Here is a 26,602-nt window from a genome sequence, read left to right as displayed (position 1 = left end):
CTAAAACACAGAAAGAATTAGGATATGGTTCATCTTTTCTTCTAAGGCCAGTGTAGTTTCTCAGTGCAGTTTAACCTCTCTATTTTTCTAGCTGAGATCACCTGCTTTTATCTTTTTCATTCCAAGGGATGGTCCCAGGATACTGAATGATAATTCTGCCAGGGTGTTTGGGGTAAGAGCATGAACAAGGTACATTCTTAATGAACCATGACACTGGATGGCAGAGAGAAAAGACACCTGAGTTCTGGTCCTGGATCTTCAGAAACTTACTCAGATCACTTCACTCCTCTGAGGCTCAGTTTCTTCTTTCTTTCTGTCTTTTTAGGGCCATACATGCAGCATATGGAAATTCACAAGCTAGGGGTCGAATCAGAGTTGTAGCTGCTGGCCTACACCACAGCCACAGCAATGGGGGATCTGAGCAGCATCTGCAATGTACACCACAGCTCACAGCAATGCCAGATCCTTAACCCACTGAGTGAGGCCAGGGATCGAACCCATGTCCTCATAGTCAGGCTCTTAACCGCTGAGCCATGACGGGACCTCTGAGCCTCAGTTTCTTAATCATAAAACAATTAGATCAGTTGAGATGTACCCCAATGCAGAGGCCCTGGAAACGTATAAAGGTCTGGGAAAGATGGGTGGTTTGATGGCTGTAATTTGATGCTCGGAAAGTCCATTAAGGTCAGTTTAATAACATTGTTCTTGAAATGTGTTTCAGGGTTGAACCACTCCTCAGATTATTCCGGCTCAGTCTAAATTTGTGAAAGTGGTGGGTGTTCGGCTCTTGAAAAATCTGTTTTCTTTGCCTTCTCTTTGCTTGAAAATCCTTTCCGTTTGTGGCTTCCCATTCTTGGCTGTTCAGCAGCAGTAGAGCCTAGGGAGGTAGGCAGGTGAAGGCAGGGGTGGGGTGGGGCCGGGTGGGGGGCTGAGTCTTCCACAGCAGAGTGTTTTGACAACTGGAGATAAACTCCGTTTCTTCTTAGCAGCTTGATTCCTCCTCCAGATCTGTTTTCTTCTTTCATCTGAGCTGTTGAGCAAACCCAACCTGGAGTGGAATTCTCAGATTCTGCTGCCCTTGTCTTAGCTGAATTCAGCTGAGCAGGGAGACCACCACTCCTGGTAGAAAATTGCCTCTCTGATTTGCAGCTCCAAGACCCCTGGGGGATAGCTGCAGCGTTGCAGCAGGTGGGGGAGGCCGCCTGGAAGAACGAATCCAGGTCATCTCTGAAACTGGCATTTCCCTGAATTCCCATTTTCCCAAACTCTTTTTCCTTTATTATTTTCATTTCAACTGATACCCATTTTGAGGGGGGCAATACATTTTTCTTAAAAGAAAATGTTATGTTGCTCCCTTAAGGAGGAAGATCAATTTCTTGGTTTTCTGGCTTTACTTTTTTTTTTTTCCAGAACTCCTTAAAATATGGGTGTTGCTATGACAGGAATGAGTTTATCACCTAAGCCCATCTCACCTTGGGAATCCTGACCAAAGGCACTGCACTGTTGGCACTGTCTTTTCCCTTCAGATGTTACTATTTCTTCTACCTGTACATATCACCAGTACCATTGTTCCATTAATATTTTCCTTTACATCAACTTGTATATTTATTAAAGTAAATTTACCTACAGTGAAACTTTCTATTTCTTCTATAAATGGAAAGCCAGTATCACTTGCTGTAAATAGAAGGCAACTCTCATAATAATTAGGCACCGAAGCCACTGTCATAACTTTCAAGCTAGATGGTGGCAGGCTCTAAAATGCCTCGATTTGGGGGTTCATTAGCTTTGTCTTTTTAAAGGGGAGATTTGCAAGTGTTAGAGGAGGTTAAAGACATTAAAACAATCGACTGGAACTTTCCACCTGATTTAATCAAAAGGGTTGATAAGGATTAAAAACTCTCTCTCTTTTTTTTTTTTAAACTCAAGATTATTTAATATTATGTCCTTGTCATACCACCTGAAACCTTCTCATGTGCCCTTCAGGGTACAGGTGTTTGTCCCACATCCTGGAAACATAGGTAAAAATAACTTTTTTTAGCATTTCATTTCGGGCAATAAAAAAATTGAATGAGTTGCCAGCATTTTAAAATTTGACAAGATGAAAGCTTGGTCTTTTCCTTATTTCTGTTCCTTTCTGACTACATCTGATGGGATAAAAAACTGTGTGTGGGGAGTTCCTGCTGTGGCTCAGCTGTTAAGAACCTGACTAGTATCCATGAGGATGCCAGTTGGTCTCTGGCTTCGCTCAGTGGGTTAAGGATTTGGTGTTGCCCTGAGCTGTGGCTCGGATCCCACTTTGCTGTGGCTTAGGCTTGTGGCTGCTGGTTGGATTCAACCCTTAGCCCGGGAACTTGCATATACTGTAGCTATGGCCCTAAAAAGGAAAAAAAATAAAACCTGTGAGTGGCCTCTTGAGAGTTGGGGTCCAAGGGTGGAGGGAGTCTGGCTCCTAGCTCTTGGCTTCCCATCTTTGGCCTCTTGAGGGCAGCCCCCCTGAGCCCCTTGTTTCCCATCCTGCACAGGATCTTGGCAGCTGGAGGCTGCCTGATGGACCCTATTATTGACAGTGGTCGGTGCCCCTTGCACTTTATGCTCAGAAGGAGCCTTTTTAGTAACAGGGACCAGAATGCTCTAGGTCCCATGAGAACAGATGCTGATAACATTTGTGTTTGACACAGACCTAAGGTAACTCTCTGACTCCACTTTCCCAGGGAAAAATGCCTTTATTGTTGTGACTTTTCTGCACTTAGTAGGTTTGCCAACTAAAGGAAATAAAAGTGATTTTTTTTTTTTTGCTTTTTACAGCTGTACCTGCAGCACATGGAAGTTCCTGGGCTAGGGGCTGAATCGGAGCTGCAGCTGCCAGCCTACGCCACAGCCACAGGAACGCCAAATCTGAGCCACATCTATGACCTATGCCATAGCTTGAGGCAATGCCGGATCCTTAACCCACTGATCAAGGCCAAGGATCAAACCTGCATCCTCATGGATACTCCTCGGGTTCATTACCACTGACCGACAACGGGAACTCCCTGTGAGTGATTTATTGAAACAAGCTTCCAAGGAACGACAGGGTTTTAGTAGCATATTTAACCCATGGGAGGCAGATCAATGTCATATGGTATTTGCCTTGGGGGAGATTCATTAATTTGTTAATTCACCAAGTCTTTGAGTGCCTTCCATTTCCCAGGTACCATTGTTGCGCTGACTCTATATCAGGAAATATGTAATTCTCTGATCTTGTGAAGCTTATACCCTATTGGGGAGGCACAGAGAAATCCTTGGTATTTGGGGGTTTATGTGCTCATATTTTCTGAGCCAAACCAAGTACTGTTGATTTTGAATGGACCCAAGTCCAGATGGGCCTGCAGTGGGAGAGAGGAAAGGTCAGCTGGCTGGTGAGGAGAAAGAAGGTCTGGCCAAGTGTGATCTGGACATGGGTTGGCACTGGGGCTCTTGATGTCTTCGCAATTGGGGAGTGGTGTATTATTATTTTTTCTTTTTTTATGGCTGTACCTGCAGCCTATGGAAGTTCCAGGGCCAGGGGTTGAATTGGAGCTGCAGCTGCCGGCCTACACCACAGCCACAGCAATGCCGGATCCAAGCCACATCTGCTACCTACGCCAGATCCCTAACTCAGGGAGTGAGGCCAGGGATGAAACGCACATCCTCGTGGAGACTACATCGGGTCCTTAACCCACTGAGCCTCAGTGGGAACAGGAGAGGTGTATTATGAATGCTTCTGTAGCACTGCCAGCTAGTGAGAAAATGCCCATCCCATATAAGCACATTACTAGAATCTGCTTGCTTTTTTGCATGTTTGTTCTTAACGGTTTGTTGCCTTTTTGTTCTCTGCTTAATGATTTGTTTGTTGCTATTTAAAATGCTTGTGGACACAGGACAAGGTACATCAGTGGGTGATGAGGCTGAATAGAGTGAGACGGGCGTAACTAAGGAGCACTGGGAGAACTGAGAGGGAACAGCCAGTGCCAAGCTCTGAGGGGGAATAACCTTGGCTTTCAGGAGGAAGGAAAGGGGGAGGGTTTTCCCAGATACAATCCTACCTGATTGAGTTTCTTCTTTTAGAAAGATAAGAACAGTTCACCAGATAAATGTACCTTGGGAATGCAGTTTGGTGTCACAGCAAACAGTGTAATGCTCTGGCTAGTGTCACGCTGGAACTGTTAGCCAAGTTTGAAATGTCTCCACCTCTTTAAGACCTAGGGCTTCCTTATCTTATATGTCTCTGGATATGTAATTTTTTTTAAAAAATTGAAGTATAGTTGATTTACAATGTTGTGTTAGTTTCAGGTGTACAGCCAAGTGATTCACACACATATATATGCATATATATGTATGTGAATATAAGAACATATACATTCTTTTTCATTTAGGTTATTACAAGATATTTAATATAGTTCCCTGTAAGTCCTTGTTGTTTATCTATTTTTATGTATAGTAACGTATATCTGTCAATCTCAAGCTTCTAATTTATCCTTCCCTCCTTTCCCCTTTGGAAACCATGAATTTGTTTTCTAAGTCTTTGAGTCTATTTCTGCTTTGTAAATAGGTTGATTTGTGTCATTTTTTAAGACGCCACCTATAAGTGGTATCCTATAATATTTGGGATTGAACCTGCTTCTCAGCATTCCCAAAATGCCGCTGATTCCATTGTGCCACAGTGGGAGCTACTCCTTTGAGACGTCTAAGAGGTGATTTCAAGTGTTCATTTGACTGTGCATCTGGGACTTAGAAGAAAGTTGAAAAAATAACTTTGGGGGTCATCATACTCTAGATGGTAGATGAAGTTGGGAAAATGGATTTGTGTGTGTCTTTATTTCTTGGGCGCTATGGATACCAGGTTATTGAAAATTACTGACAGGTGTTCATGAACAGGACATATCCAATGCATCAGGGTGATTCTTGATTGTGTCTGGGTGGGAGGAGAAGAGATGAAAAAAATTCACTGTGACGAAAAGAAAATCATGGACATGGAGAACAGACTTGTGGTTGCCTAGTGGAAGGGAGAGGAGGGGGAGTGGGATGGACTGGGAATTTGGGGTTAATAGATGCAAACTATTGCCTTTGGAATGGATAAGCAATGAGATCCTGCTGTATAGCTCTGGGAACTATATCTAGGCACTTATGATGGAGCATGGTGGAGGATAATGTAAGAAAAAAGTGTATACATGTATGTGTGACTGGGTCATTTTGCTGTATAGTAGAAAATTGACAGAACACTGTAAACCAGCTATAATGGAAAAAAAATCATTAAAAAAATTCACTATGGCAAACAGAATGCTTTAAATTGCCATGACAAAGTCATTCTATAATAGGCATTTGAAAGTTTATATCACCAAACATTCTAACAAATAGCAGGTTTGACATAAAATGAAAGTAATTCCATAAAAGGTCAGGTTATTTATGAGTTATGAATTAAATTTTTATACCTTAGCTTTGTTTGTTAATATTTATTCTGAGGTGATGGATATCAGAAAGGGAGAAGATCTCTGATTGTTTCTATAGATTTCCTTTATTTAATATTTGCTCCTTATACTCACAAAGAGGCTTGAAATATTGAAAATCCTTCCACCATCTGTTCTCCTTTCCTTGCATCACAGGTGGTAACTTTATATGTGTATTGCCTGTGAACTTTGGGAGAATTTTATTTGGTCCTCTGAGGGGTACAAATGTCAGAGCCTGGCTGTTTTTGTCAGTGCACTTTCAAATGCAAATAGAAGAAACCCAATTCAAAATGGCTTAAAGGGAATTTACTGGCTCATGTAATTGAAAGACAGTCTCAGGTCTGGCTGCATCCAGATGCTCAGACAATATAACTGGGAAGCCATCTCTTTCCACCTATTGCTTTTGCTTTCCATTGTTGGTTTCATTCTCAGGCAGGTGGTGGACTCTTTTGCAACACTTATTGCTTAGTCAAAAGAGAGCTGGGCTCAACTCTCCCTGACAAATTCTGGGTAACATGTCTATTTGTGGGCCAATCAGTTGGGGCCAGGGGATGGGATATTCTGATTGGCTTGGTTGAGTCACATACTTCCTCCTTGGACCAATCACTGTCCAGGAGAACACAATGCTTTGCTTGGCTAAACATACCAATCCCTGAAGCTGAGGGTGGGGTCAGCCAAGCCTGAGGTACCTCAGCTGAGCATAAATGGCTCCCAAGGGAAGTCCAAGTAAGTGCTGCACCAGGAGAGGGAGATGGATGCTGGGTAGACTCTACTTGTGCACCTGGTTTTCTGCGGGTGAGATGACTAGGATTGGAAGCTTGTTGGACAACTCATGATAGTCTCGCTACACTTCTTGGTCTGTCTCTAGCATTTTAACATGGAGGGATGATTCTTTGAAATGTCAGCTTTTAGGGCTGGGCTGGCTAATGAAAGGGTCAGCACCTGGGCATTACTGTCACCACTACCCTGTCTAGTCCTTATGTGCCAGGCTCTGTTCTAAGCGTTTTGTGTTTACTGTCTCCATTTAATCCCTGCAGTGACCCTGTGAGGTACTATTATTAATAGTCCCATTTTACAGATGAAGAAACTGAGGCACAAAGACGTTAAGTGACTTTTCCAAGGTCACACAGCTGGAGTCCATGTTTTAAGTTAGAAATACAGCTTTAAAGTCTATGGTCATCATGATTCTGTCTGTTTCCTAGGACTGCCTATTTCTCCTGCACATAGTAGGTGGTTAGTGTCTGAGATATAGTGGATATGCAGTGCATAGACCTTAAATTAAATTGTGTGCTCCTTAGCCACTTTTGAATGCCAAAGCCCTGAGACTGTCTCTGCTTTCCAAACCCTTTTCATCTCAAAAGCATTTCTGGTTCTTAACTACTGTACATTTACTAATCCTAGGTTCCCAAAAAACAATATTGCCGTAGTAATTGGATCATGAGAAGCCATTCATTGAGAAAATATCAACCTCCCTGCCCCCTGCTGTGTGCTGTTCATGGTTTGTGTGTGTGTGTGTGTGTGTGTATTTTTCTGTGTGTTTTCCTCTGTTGCGTGTGGGTGTGTATTGAACTGTTCTGCTATGAGAGAGGCACGCATTGTTAATAACTTCACTCTACAGGGCATGAGGATCAGAGACCAAGGTTGGGAAATAGAGGATGAAGCTTTCTGTGTTGAGGGAGGCTTTTGTCACGTCAGATGTTTCCATGTGATCTGAAGGTGGACTGGTTTTCATGGTGGGAGCCAACACCTGGGGCCTTGCAAAGAGGTGAAGTGGACGAACAGACTACATTCCCGATGGGGGGACCATAATGGACTTGACATTGTGGCAGGCATTGTCTTCATGGCTATCACCCAGTACATCCAGAATTTGTAGGGAAGCTGCTTCCTGTTCTGTCCACTAACACTCGGAAATAAGCATGTCCTTCACACGGGGACAAGGGCAGAGCAGTTAAGGAGTATCTGCGGCTCAGCCTTGGGTCCATTTTGCTGGGGAGAGAAATCCCAGGCCCTTTGTGTTTGGGGCAGGTGATAGTGGAGACATTACCTCTACAGAGGCTGAAAAATCAGATGTCTACATTGTTTCTTAGTGGGGGAACTATTGGCATCTGGAGTGGGGCAGGACTGTTCCGTTCATGGCAGGGCATTTAGCATCCCTGCGCCTAATCCTTTAAATGCCATCAGTGTCCCCTGCCTCTTGTCTCAGGGCAACCGCAAATCCCCCTGCTTATTTTCACATGCCCTCTAGGGGATGCTGTTGCACTGACGGAGAGTCGAAACTGGTCTACCAGGGACCAGGCTGGTAACATAAATGACCAAAGAATACTGGATATGGAGAAAGAGTTGACATAGGTGTGGACACAGTCTTTCTATCTCCTCCTAACTCAACTCAGAGAAGAACTGTAGAGCAAAAGCAGTAATTTAGGTGCAGCTGACACTGAGCCTCAGTGTCAGAAAAGCTGTAGGGAATGATGGGGACTGTGGTGACCTGGCTTGGGGTGGGGCATGGCTGCTGCCCAGCCCAAGCCAGTGCTAATGGGCAGGACCGTAAACCCAAGGTGGTTATACATGTGGCCCTTTGAGAGATGTTAGGAATCTGGATTTTTATATGACATTGCTTGATTCTTAAGTGCTGGCCGCCAAACCAGAAATTTTAAAACATACTATTCCTTTTGCTGCATGACAACGTTGCTACAAATGTAAAGACTCAACAACATCACACATTAATTTTCTTGCAGTTTCTGTGGGTCAGGAGTCCAGGCCCTCTCCTCACCTTCTCACAAGGCTGCCATAGAGGGGTTGGCTGGGCTGCATTCTCATCTGAGGCTCTGCTGGGGAAGAATATGCTTCCATACTCAGTGGTGGTGTTGGCAGAGCTTATTTCCTTGGTATTATAGGAATAGCAAGGGCCCTGGATTTTTACTGGCTATTGGCCCTCAGCTCCTTGCCCCAGTCATGTTGGGGTCTCCCAACATGACTGCTTACTTCATCAAAGACCTTGGGGAGAGATTCTCAAGAGTTAATCTGTTTTTTTTTTTTTTTTAGGGCCGCACCCCTGGCATATGGAAGTTCCCAGGCTAGGGGTCAAATCAGAGCTGCAGCTGCTGGCTTACACCACAGCCACAGCAACGCAGGATCCTTAACCCACTGAGCGAGGCCAGGGATCAAACCCAAGACTTAGCAGATACTCATTGGGTTCGTTGCTGCTGAGCCAGATAGGAATTCCGAGATGGAGTCTTATAACATGTAATGGAACCATGGGGTGACATTTCATCATCTTTACCATATTCTTCTGTTAGAAGTAAGTCACAGGACCTTCCTACACTTCAGGGGGGGAAAGAATTAAACAAAGGTATGGCCACTTGGAGTTGGGGGTCATAGTGGACCACCTTAGAGTTTATCTGCCGCACATGGTATGGACCAGAAGGAAATAAATGGCTAAGTATGACAAGCACTAGGCTGGGTCTAGTTCTTTTTTTCTTTCTTATTTTTCTTTTTTCTGGTTTTGGATGTGTGGACCCAAGACAGAGTTATGGACATGCTTCTCTTAATGCTGAAGGAATTGTGAAGAAGGGAACGAGGGCAAGGATGGGGTGGGGAGAGAAAGAGAAAGAGAGGAAGGGAGGGGGAGAGACAGAGAGATTGATTAATGGGCTATAGGAGAGGTGCTCTGGTTTGCCTGTGGGCCATTTGTGCTGCTTCTGCTGAAGTGAGGTCATTATGAGACAGCTCTGGTCATGCATTAGAAATCGTGCGTGTTGGAGTTCCCTTTGTGGCACAGCAGAAGCGAATCTGACTATGATGTGTGAGGACACAGGTTTGATCCCTGGTCTGGTCTCGCTCAGAGGGTTAAGGATCTGGTGTTGCCGTGAGCTGTGGTGTAGGTCACAGACACGGCTCGGATCTAATATTCCTGTGGCTGTGATATAGGCTGGCAGCTGTAGCCCCAATTCGACACCTCTAGCCTGGGCATCTCCATATGCCACGGGCGCGGCCCTAAAAGGCAAGAAAAAAAAAAAAAAAGATAGGGGGAGAGAGAGAGAGAGAAAAATCTTGCATGTTTTGGAGTATCCAGCTGACAGGGCATCCTTCTTAAAATGTCCTTAGTATAATCATTGAGCAATTAACTTTCTTCCAGGAAATGAATATCCATTTCTCATTCACGTTTCCCTTCTTGGCTTCATCTTAGTGATGAAATAGCTGTCCTAGAACTTACCTCTTGTGTAGTATTGATCATATGACTTACCTGGTATATTTCATTTGTTCATTTCTTTCTTTTTTTTAATTTTTATTTTTCTCTCTTTATGCCCACATCTGCAGCATATGGAAATTCTGGGCTGGGGGTTGAATTGGAGCTGTAGCTGCAACCTGTGCCACAGCCATGGCAACACCCGTCTGAGCCACATCTGCAACCTGCAGCTTGTGGCATTGCCGAGCTCTGACCCACTGAGTGAGGCCAGGGATTGCACCTGCATCTTCAGAGACAACATTAGGTCTTTAACCCACTGAGCCACCATGGGAACTCCCTTTATTTGTTTCTTTATCGCCCATCTCTCCCTGCTTGAAGGGGACTCCGAAAGAGACCTGTCTTTCCAGCCCCTGAAAGAGGCCTTAGTGCACAGTGGTTGCTCCATAGATGTTTGTGAAATGAGTGCGTCCAGGAGAGCAAGTCTACCCCTCCCCTAGGGTGTCAGCCCATCTTCCTGTCTAGTGTCACCTGCCTGTGGTTCCTCAGCTCCTGTTCTCCCCTCAGGCACTGATGCTTCAGGGAAGCAAAACTTTTGCTATTTCCTCCTCTTTGTCTTTGTGCTTCTATCAAAGCTTGTAATAGTCCCCCTCCACCCCCAAATTCACGTCCTGCCTGAAACTTCAGAATCGGACCTTATTTGGAAAAAAGGTCATTGCTGATGTAATTCGTTGAGATGAGGTCATACTTGATGAGGGTGGGCCCTGAATCCAGTGGCTGGTGTCTTTATATGAAGAGGAGAGGACACACTGAGATACATGCAGGGGGAGTCCCATGTAATGATGGAGGCAGAGATGGGAGGGATGCCACCACCAGCCAAGGGTTGCTGGGAGCCTCCAGCTGGAAGAGGCCAGGAAGGCTTCTCTCTCAGAGCCTTTGGAGAAGGCACAGCCCTGCAGACACTTTGATTTGGGACCGTTAGTCTCCGTTACTGAGAAAGAATAAATAAATTGTTTTAAGCCATGCGTTTAGGGTACTTGGTTGTAACAGCCCTAGGAAACCAGCCCAGCTAGTGGAGAGTAAGAGAGACCCAATAGGAAGTTCTAGGTTCAGTGTGCGATGTTGGTTTGCCTGTGGGAGGGGCTGTGATTTGAGATTGGCTGAGCATCTAAGGAGTCAGGGAAGAAAGGACTGCCTTGCAGAAGGTCTCCTTTGGTTGGGAAATGATGTAATGGCAGTTTCATCAAGTCATGGAGAGTGGTTGAGGATCAGATGAGCTTCACCGGCTGCATGGAGCTTCCTGCAAAGGGGAACGTGTTGGCATTTCCACACTCAGAGCACCTTTGGCTAGAGGAGCGGAAATTTCTGGGAATGAGTGGAAGCAACTTCAAAGTTCCTTCTTTCTTTTTCTTTTTATGGCCACACCTGTGGCACATGGAAGTCCCCAGGCTAGGGGTCACATCAGAGCTGCAGCCTCCGGCCTGTGCCACAGCCACAGCAACACTGGATCTGAGCCACATCTGTGACTTACACTGCAGCTCATGGCAATGCCAAATCCTTAACCCAATGAGTGAGGCCAGGGATCCAGCTCACATCCTCATAGAGACAACGTTGGGTCCTTAACCCACTGAGCCACAATGGGAACTCCCCCTTCTTATCTGCAGTTCCCTCTTGCTTTGAGGGACCCAAAGGCTTTACAGGTCAACTTTGCTGACATGAGCTGTGTCCCAGGAGATGATAGCAAACGAACAGACCCAACGAAATCAAGGCACCTGTCGTGGTAGAAACACAGAAGTGATTAAAACCATTCCTAGGCTTGTCTAAAATGTTAAATTTCTGACTTGTCAAAAGCTATACATACAGTTTACTTACAGTTTGACTTTCTTAGGTGACAGATTAAGCACAACAGTGAGAAAAGAGGGGGCGTGGCACAGTCCCGCAGGAATCAGCACGAGTTGCTTTGGAGTATTTCTCACTTGTGTGAAGATCCCTCCGTACATCCCTGTTTTGGGGGCTGAAATGCGTGCCCACCCCAATACTCTGCTCTGATGGATGTGATTTTTCCTGCATGGTTGTCTATCCTTCAAGCTGGCTCCCGTTCTCTCTTGGACTAAGACCAAAAATACCTATCTTCAGAGTTCCCTTTGTGGCTCAGCGGGTTAAGAACCCGACTAGTATCCATGAGGATTCAGGTTCTATCTCTGGCCTTGCTCAGTGGGTTAAGGATCCTGCGTTGCCCCAAGCTGTGGTGTAGGTCACAGATGCGGCTCGGTTGGGGCTGTGGTGTAAGCTGGAACCTGCAGCTCTGATTTGACCCTTAGCCTGGGAACCTCCATATGCTGTACTTGCGGCCCTTAAAAAAAAAAAAAATCACCTATCCTCAGTGTCCAGGTTTTTAGCCACCTGGACAGGAGGGAGCCCCACCTGCTCTGTGGTCATCTCAGCAGATAGGCTCCTCACCTTGACTTTTTCCCCTGCCCTGTAGTCTTTATAAGTTTCAGTCACAGTTTGAAATGAGCTCTCAACAGAGCCAGCCTCCTCCAGCCTCCGCCAGCCTCCAGGGGCCTGGTGGGAGATGCATGCTTCTCTCTCTGGGGTTAATTTCTCACCAAGAAAGCGGATGGTGGGGAGAACCCAAATTAAAAGTATCTTTACAGTTTTCCTGAATCACATGTGAAAATGCTCCAATGCCCAGGCCTGGGCTTATCTCAGTAAGTGAACTGAACGCCAGATGTCCCCTGGCAGTTACTCTCCTTGACAGAATGTGATTGTCTGCAGTGTGTCCCAAACACCGTTATCTCAAGCATGTTCTGGGGACCACCTACATCAGAGGGGCAGTTTGTTTAAAATCACAGTACTGTTGGGTTTCGCCCCAGACCTATCGAATCACAGTCTTCGGAGATGGGGTCCAGATATCTGTAACAAGGTGATTCTGCTGTGCTTAAGAGTCCAAGAACCTGTGGACCTCGGGGTTTCGACACGCCTCCCTCCCATGTCCTTGGCAGCTTTTGTCTCTTACTGAACATCTTCAGCCCTCAAAGTCTGATATTTATAGAGCAACCTAGAGAGAGATGGTGCCTTAGATAGAGATCTTTCATTCTACCAACATTTATGAAGCACCTCCAGTTTCCCAGCCATGGCTCTCAGAGCCATGGATAAAGCAGGAAACAAAACATTAAAAAAAAAAAAAAATTCCAGAGTTCTTGCGGTAGCTCAGTGGCCACAAACCCAACTGTTATCCATGAGGATGCGGATTTTATCCCTGGCCTCGCTCAGTGGGTTAAAGATCCGGCATTGCCATGAGCTAGGGCATAGGTCAAAGACGTGGCTAGGATCTGGCGTTGCTGTGGCTGTGGTGTAGACTGGCAGCTGCAGCTCTGATTCTACCACTAGCCTGTGAATTTCCATGTGCTATGGGTGTGGCCCTTAAAAAAAAGAAAGAAAGAAAGGAAGGAAGGAAGAAAGGAAGGAAGGAAGGAAGAAAGGAAGGAAGGAAGGAAGGAAGGAAGAAAGAAAGAAAGAAAGAAAGAAAGAAAGAAAGAAAGAAAGAAAGAAAGAAAGAAAGAAAGAGAGAGAGAGAGAGAGAGAGAGAGAGAAAGAAAGAAAGAAAGAAAGAAAGAAAAGAAAAAACTCCCAAGAGACTTGACAGAGTTCCCTGTGCTATACAGCAGGATTCCATTGCTTATCCATTCTAAATGGAATAGTTTGCATCTACTAACCCCCAACTCCCAGTCCATCCCACTCACTCCCCACTCCCCCTTGGCAACCACAGGTCTGTCCTCTATGTCCGTGAGTCTATTTCTGTTTTATAGATAGGCTAGACCATGACAAAAGATAATATGCGGAAAAGAGTGTGTGTGTGTGTGTGTGTGTGTGTGTGTGTGTGTGAGTGTGACTGGGTCACTATGCTTAGCAGAAATTGACACAACACTATAAATCAACTATAATAAAAATGAATAAAAAAGAAATAGTAAATTTCATTCCTTATAAAAAATAAAAAAATAGAATCTTTGTCTAGTTAAAAAGGAAAAATCCCCTCTCTCCTGGTGCTTACATCCATTTGGGAAGACAGATAATAAAAAAGGGAAGTAAAGGCTATGGATATGAAATAGGACTCTATTTTTTTTTTTTTAGCTTTTTAGGGCCACACATGCAGCATGTGGAAGTTCCCAGGGTGTAGGGGTCGAACTGGAGCAACAGCTGCCAGCCTACACCACAGCCACAGTAACGCAGGATCCAAGATGCATCTGTGACCTACACCACAGCTCATGGAAGCACCAGATCTTTAACCCACTGAGCAAGGCCAGGGATTGAACCCGCATTGCCATGGATACTAGTCTTGTTCATTACCACTGAGCCACAATGGGAACTCCCAGGGCTCTATTTTGGATCAGGTGGTCTGGGAAAGGCTCAGTGAGATGACATTTGCCTAAACCTGAAGGAGATGAGGCAGTGCGTCCTGTGGATGTTGGTGGGGGTGGGGGAAGCTTTGCCAGGTGGAGGGAATAGCAAGAGCAAAGGCTTAGAGGCAGGAAGGCAAGTGCTGTTTTAGGAACTGTGAGGAGGCCAGCTCCCTGCCAAAACATAGTGTTAGTGTATTTTACACATAAAATATGCATTTTTAATTTTAGTTTATTTATTTGGCCACATCCAAGGTATGTGGAAGTTCCCAGGCCAGGGGTGGAACCCAAGCCACAGCTGTAATCAGAGCCACAGCAGTGACAACATTGGATCCTTAAACTGCTGAGCCACCAGGGAACTCCAAATATACATTTTTTAGAGCATTGCCATTTAAAGCTACAAAAGTGTTACAGGTTTTTCTTTTTTTAAAAAAAAATTGAGGGAAGGTTTTCTTTAATCCAAGAATATTTGGCCAATTCAAATTAATCCACTGAAAATGCAAACATAAAATCGTCTAAATCGTGTGAAAAAGGAAACCTGATTGAGATTTTTCATCCTCCTTGAGAAATGAAATACAGATCGACAAATTTCTTTTATCTTACCGTAAACAAACTTCGGTCTTAGTTAATTCCCCTTCTCAGAACAAAGCATGTGTTGCCTGTTTGACAATTTTTTGGTGGTTATTTTTCTCTTATTTTATGTAACTACCCAATATTACATTTTTCATTTCACACTTGACATTGCCAGCAGGATCACAAAAAGGATCAACTTAGCAGAAGAATTTAAGGGCTTCCCCATTTTCCTCAAGAGCTTCACTCTGCTTGGCTATTCATCCTGCCCTCTTTTGAAGTATTTAGCCTTTCTTGGTGATTCCCCCCCCCGCCCCCCTTCTTTACTTGTGAACTGCCAGTAAATATCTCTGGAGGGGTGGTTGGTGGCTCCCTGCTGGATTCCTTTTCTCAGGAGCTTTGCTGGCCTTCTTCAATCCTCCAATATTGCAAGATAGCCAATTCCACTTGGCAGTAGATTTGCATTGTATTTGCACTGTATGTAAGGCTGACAGTCAGCAGAGTCTGAAACCCCACCACACCCCAAGAAGCAGAGATGTTGGCGTTGGGGCTGGGGATCATGCCACTGTCATTCAAGGGCCAAGTGTGAGTGGGGACTGATTTCCTGAAGGCTCAGTTCATCAACAAATAATTCCTTATTCTGCCAATGTATTCTTCCCCATGTAATTCCACAACTTCAAGGATACAGATAAGATATATCTGTATAAGGTAGACCCTATGGAAGTATAAATGTAAGTTTTGGTAACTGTCAGAAAGTAGTTATTATATAAGTGAGCCAAAGATGGTCTCTGTAGGTTGGCCCCTATCTTTTTAATTTATTCACAACAGATTGGGACCTCTTAGCTCAAAAGCCTGTCAGAACCACACAATTTTTTACACATCTCATTGTTTTAAATATACCCTAAATAAGCCTATTTTAGCAATTTAGAGTCTGCTTGGTTTGCATACCCTGCAGAATTGTTCCCAGTGTCTGTTAGCCATAGACCGGGTGGGAGGGACTGGGAGTTGGGGGTTAGTAGATGCAAACTATTCCATTTAGACTGGATAAGCAATAAGGTCCTGCTGTACAGCACAAGGAACCATATCCAGTCTCTTGGAACAGAACATGATAGAAGATAATATGAGAAAAAGAATGTATATATGTGTATGACTGGGTCATTTTGCTGTACAGCAGAAATTGGCACAACATTATAAATCAACTAGACTTAAAAAAAAAAAAAAAAAAGATCCCAAGCTGCGGCTGCCCTTTGGAGCCTTTTGACCCAAAGACGTCCAGTGTGCTGCTTCCTCTCCCCGCTGGGCTCCCTTGCTCTCCTCCCCTCCTGGCTAGTGACCTCTGTGTCATATCATTTAGAAGGTCTTAGGCTATGAGGGACTTCCATAACGAGCAAACCTGTCAAATCATTGCTCAGACAACGCTTGTTGCGTGCTACTGCCACCTTGTGGTCATATCTTTCCCTCCATCAGCCCCCAAATCCCTCAAGCTGGTTACAGTGCTGAGACCATTAATCGTTGTCACATAGTTTGAAATTATTGTAGTTTTTAAATAACAAGCGTTAAGAATATCACCAAGCCTAAAAATATTTCTCTAAAACAAACTTGATGAATATTCAAGACATGGATTTTTTTTCTGGGCTTAAATTGTTCTAACAAATAGAATCTAAAATTGGGAAGGATTTGGACTAAGAACTGGAATTAGGAACAATTTTATAACATGTGTAGGAGAGAGCCAGAATCTTAGTAATTTGGCTTTAGGCTTGGGATTTTGATACCTGACATTTATTTCTTCTGCTGTAACTTGAATTTCCTTTGGGGAGCCACTCCCTGCTAACCCCTTCCTTGTGCTTCAAATAGTATTAACTTCGCTCTTAGTGCAGGATGGTCACTGACTGGCCAGGCCAATGAACATTGTCCTTCCACCTCCTAGGCCAGGGTTACAGGTCCCAAGTTGAACATGCAGTCAAATTCAATGAGCGAAAACCTGGCTCCAGGATTTTGTTTTGGGAGAAAGAATCTTGCTTTTCCTTTATGGATGAGGATGTGAGATCTGGAGCTGTTGCAACCACACTGTGACCACAAGAAGAGAAATTGTCAGTGCATAAAACCCACATACGTGAGAGCTGAACAGAGTCAGGTGCCTAGGGAACTGGGGACATCATCTAAACCTCTGTAGTGAGCCACTTCTAAAACTGGCCCCACTTCTGACATTTAGATAGACACAGACAAGAATTGGATTATTTCTTTGGTCAACTGCAATCACAGAAAATTCCTGAAAATTTGTCAGGTGTACACTGATGTCCTTCGAACCCAAAGGGTTGAGAGTTGGATGTTCTCTAGCGTAAGCTTTATGAAAAAAGTGTATTTACTACAGCAAATGAAGACTTTGCCCTATATTAGGATATGAGGGGAATTTTCTGCCAAGGAAAAGGAGTAGGATCAAGGAAGTCATATCTGGAGGGGAGATGGTTGGGGTCCTTTGGAACCTAGGGCAGTTCCAAAAGGACATTTCACGGGGGAGGGGGGTGCTGGGGCTTGATGCCCGGGTGTGTGACCTCTGGAGAGTATATGGTGGTTCATTGCCAGAAAAATAACAATAGCTAACTCTGATCTGTTTTTTTTTTTTTTTTGGTCCCAGGTGTTCTTCTAAGCACTTTTTTTTTGTTTATTTGTTTACTTTTTATTTTATTTTTTTAATATTTTTTTTTTATTTTCCCACTGTACAGCAAGGGGGTCAGGTTATCCTTACATGTATACATTACAATTACATTTTTTCCCCCACCCTTTCTTCTGTTGCAACATGAGTATCTAGACAAAGTTCTCAATGCTATTCAGCAGGATCTCCTTATAAATCTATTCTAAGTTGTGTCTGATAAGCCCAAGCTCTCGATCCCTCCCACTCCCTCCCCCTCCCATCAGGCAGCCACAAGTCTCTTCTCCAAGTCCATGATTTTCTTTTCTGAGGAGATGTTCATTTGTGCTGGATATTAGATTCCAGTTATAAGTGATATCATATGGTATTTGTCTTTGTCTTTCTGGCTCATTTCACTCAGGATGAGATTCTCTAGCTCCATCCATGTTGCTGCAAATGGCATTATGTCATTCTTTTTTATGGCTGAGTAGTATTCCATTGTGTATATATACCACATCTTCCGAATCCAATCCTCTGTCGATGGACATTTGGGTTGTTTCCATGTCCTTGGCTATTGTGAATAGTGCTGCAATGAACATGCAGGTGCATGTGTCTCTTTTAAGTAGAGTTTTGTCCGGTCTTCTAAGCACTTTATATACAGTGATTCACTTAATATTCATTATAAAAACACTATAGGTAGATATTATTATAACCCACCTTTGGTAGATGAGGAAACTGACTCAAAGAAGTTCAATGGTTTATTCAAAGTCTCAGATCTAGTTAATTGTTGGCATCACTAACTCCACCACTGCCTTGATCCTTAACCCTGGAGCATCCAGCTTCCCTAGGCATGTAGGAATGCTCAGTCTTCACAAAAATCTCAAATCAAAGAAAATTAGAATGTATTTCTCCTTATCATGTACATATGTTATTAATATATAAGCATGTGTTTCCCCAGACAACTGAGTTTCTTAATCTCTTCCTTTACTTCAGAAAGCAATATAATATTACATAACATAATGTAATATATATGTGTATATAGCACTTCTCCAGTGCCCACTTTTTTTTTTTTGCTTTTTAGGGTCGCACCCTTGGCATATGGAGATTCCCAGGCTAGGGGTCCTATCGGAGCTACAGCTGCTGGCCTACGCCACAGCCACAGCAATACAGGATCCAAGCTGCATCTGTGGCCTACACCACAGCTGATGGCAATGGTGGGATGCTTAACCCATTGAGCAAGACCAGGGATCGACCCTGCAACCTCACGGCTCCTAGTCAGGTTCGTTTCCGCTGTGACACCACGGGAACTCCCACATTTTTTTTAAAGGAGTGCTATCGGAAGTGTTCAAGGAGTTCCCGTCGTGGCGCAGTGGTTAACGAATCCGACTGGGAACCATGAGGTTGCGGGTTCGGTCCCTGCCCTTGCGCAGTGGGTTAACGATCAGGCGTTGCCGTGAGCTGTGGTGTAGGTTGCAGACGCGGCTTAGATCCTGCGTTGCTGTGGCTGTTGCGTAGGCCGGTGGCTACAGCTCCGATTGGACCCCTAGCCTGGGAACCTCCATATGCCGCGGGAGCGGCCCAAGAAATAGCAACAACAACAAAAAAGACAAAAAGACAAAAAAAAAAGAAGAAGTGTTCAAGATAACAGTAAATGAGTCAGTCTCTCTTTCTCTTTTTTTTAAGGGCCGCACCTGCAGCATATGGAAATTCCCAGGCTAGCGGTTGAATCAGAACTACAGCTGCCGGCCTCCTCCACAGCCACAGCAACACAGGATCCGAGCCCCATCTGTGACCTACACCACAGCTCACAGCAATGCTGGATCCTTAACCCACCAAGTGAGGCCAGGGATTGAACCTGCATCCTCATTGTTGCTAGTCGGGTTCATTACTGCTGAGCCACAACGGGAACTTCAATGCCCACATTTTATACTGTGTTATCTTTCTGTCCATGAAGCAGTGTTACGAGATGGCCATTCTTTTCATTTCCTAGGGCTGTCCCAACAGCTTATCACAAACTGGGTACAACAGAAATGTATTCTCACAGTTGACGAGGCTGGAAGTCTGATATCAAGATGTCAGCAGGGTTGTTTCCCTCTGGAGGACAAATCCATTCTATGCATATCTCCTGGCTTCTGGTGGTTGCTGGGCATCTTTTTTTTTTTTTTTAATTTGTCATTATGTATTTTTTTTAAAAAATTATTTTATTTATTTATTAATTATTATTATTATTTTTTGCTTTTTAGGGACACACGCATGGCATATGGAGATTCCCACGCTAGGGGTCTAATCAGAACTACAGATGCCAGCCTCTACCACAGCCACAGCAACACCAGTTTGAGCTGAGTCTGTGACCTACACCACAGTCCATGGCAATGCCAGATCCTTAATCCACTGAGCGAGGCCAGGGATCAAACCTGCAACTTCATGGCTCCTAGTTAGATTCGTTTCTGCTGATCCACAGTGGGAACTCCTAAAATTTTTTCTATAATTTTTTATTAGACTATATAGTTGATTTACCATGTTGTGTCAATTTCTGCTGTAGAACAGGTGACCCAGTCATACACACATATACATTCTTATTCTCATATTATTTTCCATCATTTTCTGTCATGAAATTGGATATAGTTCCCTGTGCTGTACAGCAGGATCTCATCGCCCATCCAATCTATTTTTTTTTAAATCTTTTTAGGGCCGCACCTCTGGCATATGGAGGTTCCCAAGCTAGGGGTCCAATTGGAGCTGTAGCCACTGGCCTATGCCATAGCTCACAGCAACGCCAGATCCTTAACCCACTGAGTGAGGCCAGGTATTATCAAACCTGTGTCCTCATGGATGCTAGTCAGCATCCATTCATTTCCTCTGAGCCATGATGGGAACTCCTGCCCATCCAACCTAAATGTAATAGTTTGCATCTACTAACCCCAAACTCCCTGTCCATCCCACTCCCTTCCCCCTCCCTCCTCCCCCCGGAGGGCTGCTGGCCATCCTTGACACTTCTTGGTTTGTGAACAGGTCGCTGCAGCCTCTCCTGCTGTCTTCAGTTGCCTTCTTTCCTGTGTCTCTGTGTCTTCTCCTTTTCTCTCTCTTATAAAGACACCACTCACTGCTTCAAGCCCATCCTAAGTCTGGGATGATCCCATCTCAAGATATTTAATGAATTACATCAGTGAAGACCTGTTTCCAGATCAGGTCACCTTCTGAGGTTCTGGGTTGTTATGAATATTTGAGGGATGCTATTCAACCCACTGCAACCACTCTTATATTTTCCTCTCTTGAGAGAGGAGGAGCCTCAGCTTGACAGAGTGAGTGGTGGGGCTGGGACCAGGCCAGGGCAGCCTGGAGTGACCACAAGCTATTGTGCCTTAGATGTACCTGTCAGATGGGTGGACTCGGTCCTGCCTCCACAACAGAGTCAACTTCCAACTGTGATCCTGTTGTATAGTCTTTTGGCGCCACAGATTTTCCTTTGGAAACCTGAAATGACAATACCATTCATGGTCGTTGTGTTGTTAGGAGACGAAAGGAATTCAGACAGGTAAAACACGATGCAATTTATGTAAAGCTCCTGGGAAAGTGTCTGGCCCTTGGGCATGGCCTCAGAAAATCTTACTTATAATTACACAAGATTTCTGAGCAGCTCCAGTGTGCATAAAGCTCCTGGCAGGGGGCCACCACCGGTATTTGGACAGAAGGACAGTTTACTCTCAGGGCGTCACCAGTATTGTCCATAGATGGTTGTGATCTCAAAGTTGTAGTCATTCTTGCTTTTGAATGATCATTAGTTTAGTTTCCTTGTGGTGGGTTGTTGGGTTAATTCTAACATTAGTAAACATGCTTATCTAAATATTTCAGCTGGTGAATTTCCAATAACCAGTCTACACGTGTCTTTTGCTGTCCAAATAGGAATCTTCTTTATTTCCTATGGCTAAAGCAGAATGCAAAATATCCCTCCCCTGGCCACACCCACACAATTTGCCAGTCCTGTGACAGCTCAAGTTTCGTCATGCAGAGAATGGCAGCAGGAGTAATACCTACACTTTTGGGTGGTATGGGAATTATACATCTTAATGCTGTAAGGTATTGGACAGTATTTGGCACATAAAAGGTGCCCACAATATTTTAGCATTTGTTAGTAAGTTCTTTTTCTACAGTACAGTGGATACTGGAGGAAGGTCAGCCATGCTTTGTTCTGTGGCCAAGATCATTGGAGATTGACTGGTCTGGACTGAGTCTTGTTCATCTTGTGTTACCTAGTGCTTCGTGCACAGCACCTGGCACTCAAGAAATTCTTCTTAAATGTTAGGACTGAGTGGGTAATGTGTGGTAGAAAATTATTTCAAGGCATTGATGATTTCAGAGTTCTAATTGCATGCCTTCCCAAGCAGACAGTGAAAGACTTGACGTAACGTATGAAGTCCTCCAACCCACCCTTCTGGCACCAGCTGTGAGTTTGTGGGTCTCCAAGATGACTCTCAAGTTCAATAATTTGCTGGAAGGACTCACAGAACCCAGCAAAGCTGGTACAGGTACAGATATAGTAATATAGTGAAAGAATACAGGTAAAAACCAGCCAAGGAAGAGGCACATGGGGTGGGATCCAGTAGAGGTCCAGGGGCATGGCCCTCAGAAACCCTTACCAAGGCTTTGGTTTGTAGAGCTTGGTCACTTAAACACGGCTAATGGCCCACTTGGCTGACCTTAGTCCTGAGTCCCTCCAGAGGTCAGGTTGATACCCTGTGGCCCAAAGCTCCCTACTATAAATATAGGAGCATAGATGGTCTGGCATGGCCCAAGGCTTCCAGGTAAACAAAGATACTCTCATCAGGCAGGATGTCCAAGGGCTTAGATCTCAGTTCCCAAGAGCTGAGAGCAAGGATTCATCTTCTCCTGAGGCAACATTAATCCTTTACTGCATGTCTACTATGTAGACAACCAAACCATCAATGTTAATCCTTTACCGAACATCCATGATGTAGACGACCAAAACCATGGCCTTGGTATAAGACAGAAAGATTTACATGTATTCACCAAGCAAGTTTTCTAGTGCCTCACTAGGTGGTAGGTGCTGTGAGCTGGAAAGACATAGAGGAAATGAGAGGGAGGGGCCAGGGGCCGGGGTGGGGGTCTTTGCCCAATCTCTCATCCTTGCTGAGTGGAGCCTGGTCTGCAGTCCAGATGTCTTTCCATGGCTTGTCTACAACAGCTGGGATATTAACTGTCATTGGTCCAACCAGGAGGAATGCTCATCTGGACTCTAAGATGCTTCCCCATCATAGACAAGGTCAAGTCTCAGGTTACACTGTACCCTGGACTCCTTAAGAGGTGGTGGAGGTTTGGAGGAAGAGCCCCTATGTGTGTCCAGGGTGGCAGTGGCCTGACTCATTTGGGGGGCTTCTCACTGAACTTAGACATTGGAGAAAGCACATCCAATGGTGGATGTTCTCCATGGTTGCAGCTGGCATTCCTGCTACCCACACCAGGTCTGCTTGCTTTGTTTTGAACTTTATCCTGAATTATAACATATGTACATAAAAGTGCACCCGGAACATACAGAAAGGTACCCGTGAATACAGCCTGATGGATTCACCCAACCCACCACCCAATCAACATCCAGAAGAAGAAATAAAACATTGTCAGTGTCCCAGAATTCCCCCCTGGGAATTGGTCCAGGACTCCCCCTTCCAAAGGGTAACCACGATGTTGACCTCAACCTCATAGATGAGTTTGCTTGTTTCAGACGTTCTATATATGGGGTTATATACTCTGTACTTTTTGACCTTTGACTTCTGTCACTCGGCATTATATTTGGAGGTTCGTCCATGATATCTTGTGTGTTGGTATGCTGCTCTTTCTTGCTATGGTGGTCATATTCCATTGCATGACTATATATTCTACCAGTTCTGCTTTTGATGAATGTTTTAGGCTGTTTCCATATTGAGTTTAATATGACAGCCCTGCTGTGAACTTTCTTGTACATGTCTTTTGGGGAGCAGACATGTGCATTTCTGTTGGGCGTATGCCTACGAGTGAAAGTGCTGGGCTCTAGGGTCTGCAGAAGTTCAGATTTAGTAGACATCACCAAATAGTGTGCCAGAGAGACTGGACCAAATTACATTCATTCCATCAATGCATATGGGTTCCTCTTACTCCACATCCATGTCAAGACTTCCTATTTTCTGTCTTTTCATTTTAGCCATCATGATGCCTGTTTTTTGTCTTTTGTCTTTTTAGCGCCGCACCCGTGGCATATGGAGGTTCCCAGGCTAGGAGTCCAATTGGAGCTACAGCTGCTGGCTACACTGCAGCCTCAGCAACGCCGGATCCGAGCCATATCTGCAACCTACACCACAGCTCACAGCAATGCCGGATCTTTAACCCACTGAGAGAGGCAGGGATCGAACCTGAGTCCTCATGGACACTAGGTGGGTTCATTACTACTGAGCCACAGTGGGAACTTCCAGAAATGTTTCTTTTGAATTTAATTAGCTCTGCAAGTTTTCGAACCCCCTAATTCCACTCCAGAATTCCTTAGGATGGGCAGCAACATCAAGAGCTTTAGGACAACCCTTGAGTCCAGAACAATCCCTCCTGCTGCTCTAAATCCTGCCTCTAAAGAGGTTCTCTTCTTTGCATCTTTTTTTCTTGAGTCACAGCAGTGACCATGCCGAATCCTTAACCACTAGGTCACCAGGGAGCTCCAGGTCTTTTTTTTCCTCCTTCCTTTTGATTAATCCCCTTTTTAAAGTTTCAGCCACTCTTGGGAGGGTCCGTTCACCTGGATTTTCTCCTTCTTTTTTTCTCTTTTTTTATGGAGGCAAAATTCACAAAAGATGTACCATTTCTTTTCTTTTTATAGCCACACCAGTGGCATATGGAAGTTCCCAGGCCAGGGGTCTCATCAGACCTGCAGCTGCCGGCCTACACCATAGCCACAGCAACACCAGATCCGAGCCACATCTTCGACCTACACCGAAGCTTGCGGCAACTCCAGATCCTTAACCCACTAATGAGGTCAGGGATCAAACCTGCATCCTCACAGAGACAATGTCAGGTCCTTAACCCGCTGAGCCACAATGGGAACTGCTGACAGCGTAGCACTTCCAAGTGAACAATTCAGGGGCCTTTTGTACACTCTCAGTGTTGTGCAGACATCACCTCTATTTTTATCATTCCCAAAGGAATCCCCCTCCCTGTTAATTAAGCGGTTACTCCTCATTCTACTCCTTTCAGCCCTTGGCAGCCTCCCGCCCTGCACCCCCACAAGCCCACAATAGCTGGGCAACTTCCAAGGCCATTGTTAGAGGATTCAGAGGCTGCTTTGTAATCCATGTGGTTACAAAGGAGATGTATTCTGGTTTAGTAGCAACATGAGGGTAGTATTCAGGTATTCAGGCTGTGACCTCTCCTTAGCCTTTTTCTCAGTGGCCAAAGCACCTTGGATTTTTCCTTAGGAAACTGAGTTTCGTAAACATTGTTCCAGGCAGGCTTTGGCCACTTCATCCTGCCTAAATGCTGTGTTTCTTTTTCTCTTAAGTTTGGCTTGGTCCCCCTGTGTCCTCCCCACAGTGTAGTCAGCTCAGCCCACTTCCCCCTTGTCTCCTGGGTGGTGCCATCTCCTGGGCCTGTGTGGCCCCTGCAGCCTCTCAGACCCTCCCACCTCGAGGGGACCCTTCGGCATCCCCAGCAGAAGAACCGGCTCCACAGATCCCATCCACTCCTGCCAGACCCGTCTGTCTCATCTCTGTCCCACAGGGACCCCCGAAGCAGAAAGCGATCTGGTTCCCAACATGCTGATTGAACAGAAAATTAACTCATGTAGCAAAATGCTGGGGCTCTGACTTGGGGGCATTTGTTAAAATAACAGGATGCTTAGTTTTCAAAGGAAAGCCGTTTACTGCCACTCTTCTCTACCTCTCCCAGAGGCAAGGGGCGCTCTCTTCTAGGTGTATATACATTTAAATTTTTTATTATAGTTGATTTACAATGTTCTGCCAATTTCTGCTGTATAGTAAAGTGACCCAGTTACATACATTCTTTTTCTCATACTCTCTTCCATCATATTCTATCCCAAGAGACTAGATAGAGCTCCCTGTGCTGTACGACAGGACCTCTTTGATTATCCACTCCAAATGCAATAGTTTGCATCTAGTAACCCCAAACTCCCAGTCCCTCCCACTTGCTCCCCCTTCCCCCTTGGCAACCACAGTCTGTTCTCTATGTCCATGAGTCTGTTTCTGTTTTTTAGATAGGTTCGTCTGTGCCATAATTTAGATTCCACACATAAATGATATGGTATTTATCTTTCTCTTTCTGACTTACTTCACTTAATATGAGAATCTCTAGTTGCATCCATGTTCTGCAAATGGCACTATTTCATTCCTTTTATGGCTGAGTAGTATTCCATTGTATGTACATCTTAATTCATTCCTCTGTCGTTGGACATTTAGGTTGTTTCCGTGTCTTTGCTATCGTGAATAGTGCTGCAGGGAACATAGCGGTGCATGTACCTTTTTGAATTGTAGTTTTGTCTGAATATATGCCTAGGCGTGGGATTGCTGGATCATATTTAGTTTTCTGAGGAACCTCCATACTGTTTTCCATGTGGTTACACCCTCTAGGGCTCTGTTTTGACTCCCTGTTTTGAACTTAAAATGGTCATACATCTCTCTCTATTTCCTCCCCCACAGAATTAAGGCAGCAGCGGGTGTGAAAATAACGGCAGTGAGACTCAGCAGCGAAGACCAGTGGGCCGTCCAGGAGGAGATCGATAACGGCAGTGATCAGACAACGGCCACCCTCACCTGTGTGGGCCATCGGCCGGACACTCAGAGCAGGTAAGTCGCCGAGGCCTTCCAGGAAGCTCGGCCGCAGTGGGCTGGGGAGGGCTGCAAATGCTGAAAGCAAAATAATGTGTCTCAGTAAGGTGAGGCCTCTGCATTTGCAGGGAGATGTGTTCCTTTCAGTTCATCAGCATGGCTCCGTCCTACAGCCCCTGAAAGGCTCTGTCATTGGACTGTGCTGCTGTCTGAGGGGGTGTATCCTTCATGCTCTTTATATGTCAGTGACCTCATTAGGTTGGCAGTCTCAACAATTACCTGAACTCACATCTGTCACGGTGCCGGGCTCGATAACGGTCTTTTCAATTGTTACTATTATTGTTATTGTTCGAAGGGAAGAACTGAAGAATGAAATGGGGGCAATAGAAATGATTGAAGCGGCAAGGGGGAAATGTACTTTTTTATGAGCAAACTGGGGGGAGGAGCAGTGCTCCAGCTCGGGAGTCAGTCTCTTTGTGCTTAAAGGCAGTCACTTTGCAGATATCACACGTGGGTATTGGCAGATGGGCTCAGAATGT

At 44.8% G+C, this 26,602-nt stretch overlaps 1 protein-coding gene across 1 annotated transcript in view; it reads left to right on the top strand.

The window, feature by feature from the left end:
- LOC125116922 (transmembrane protein 132B-like) overlaps nucleotides 1–26,243 on the top strand; it is a 64,449-nt gene extending 38,206 nt beyond the window's left edge. Inside the window, exons 3-4 of the mRNA XM_047762631.1 lie at nucleotides 25,935–26,081; nucleotides 26,192–26,243. Of these exons, the coding sequence (XP_047618587.1) occupies nucleotides 25,935–26,081; nucleotides 26,192–26,243 (199 nt within the window). The remainder of the gene's footprint in view (nucleotides 1–25,934; nucleotides 26,082–26,191) is intronic.
- The last annotated feature ends 359 nt before the right edge of the window (nucleotides 26,244–26,602 follow it).

The sequence above is a fragment of the Phacochoerus africanus genome, chromosome 15 (assembly GCF_016906955.1).
Source record: "Phacochoerus africanus isolate WHEZ1 chromosome 15, ROS_Pafr_v1, whole genome shotgun sequence".
In the NCBI taxonomy this organism is placed as follows: domain Eukaryota; kingdom Metazoa; phylum Chordata; class Mammalia; order Artiodactyla; family Suidae; genus Phacochoerus; species Phacochoerus africanus.
Note: the sequence above shows the minus strand (reverse complement) of the source record. Positions and strands in the feature narration are given on the sequence as shown.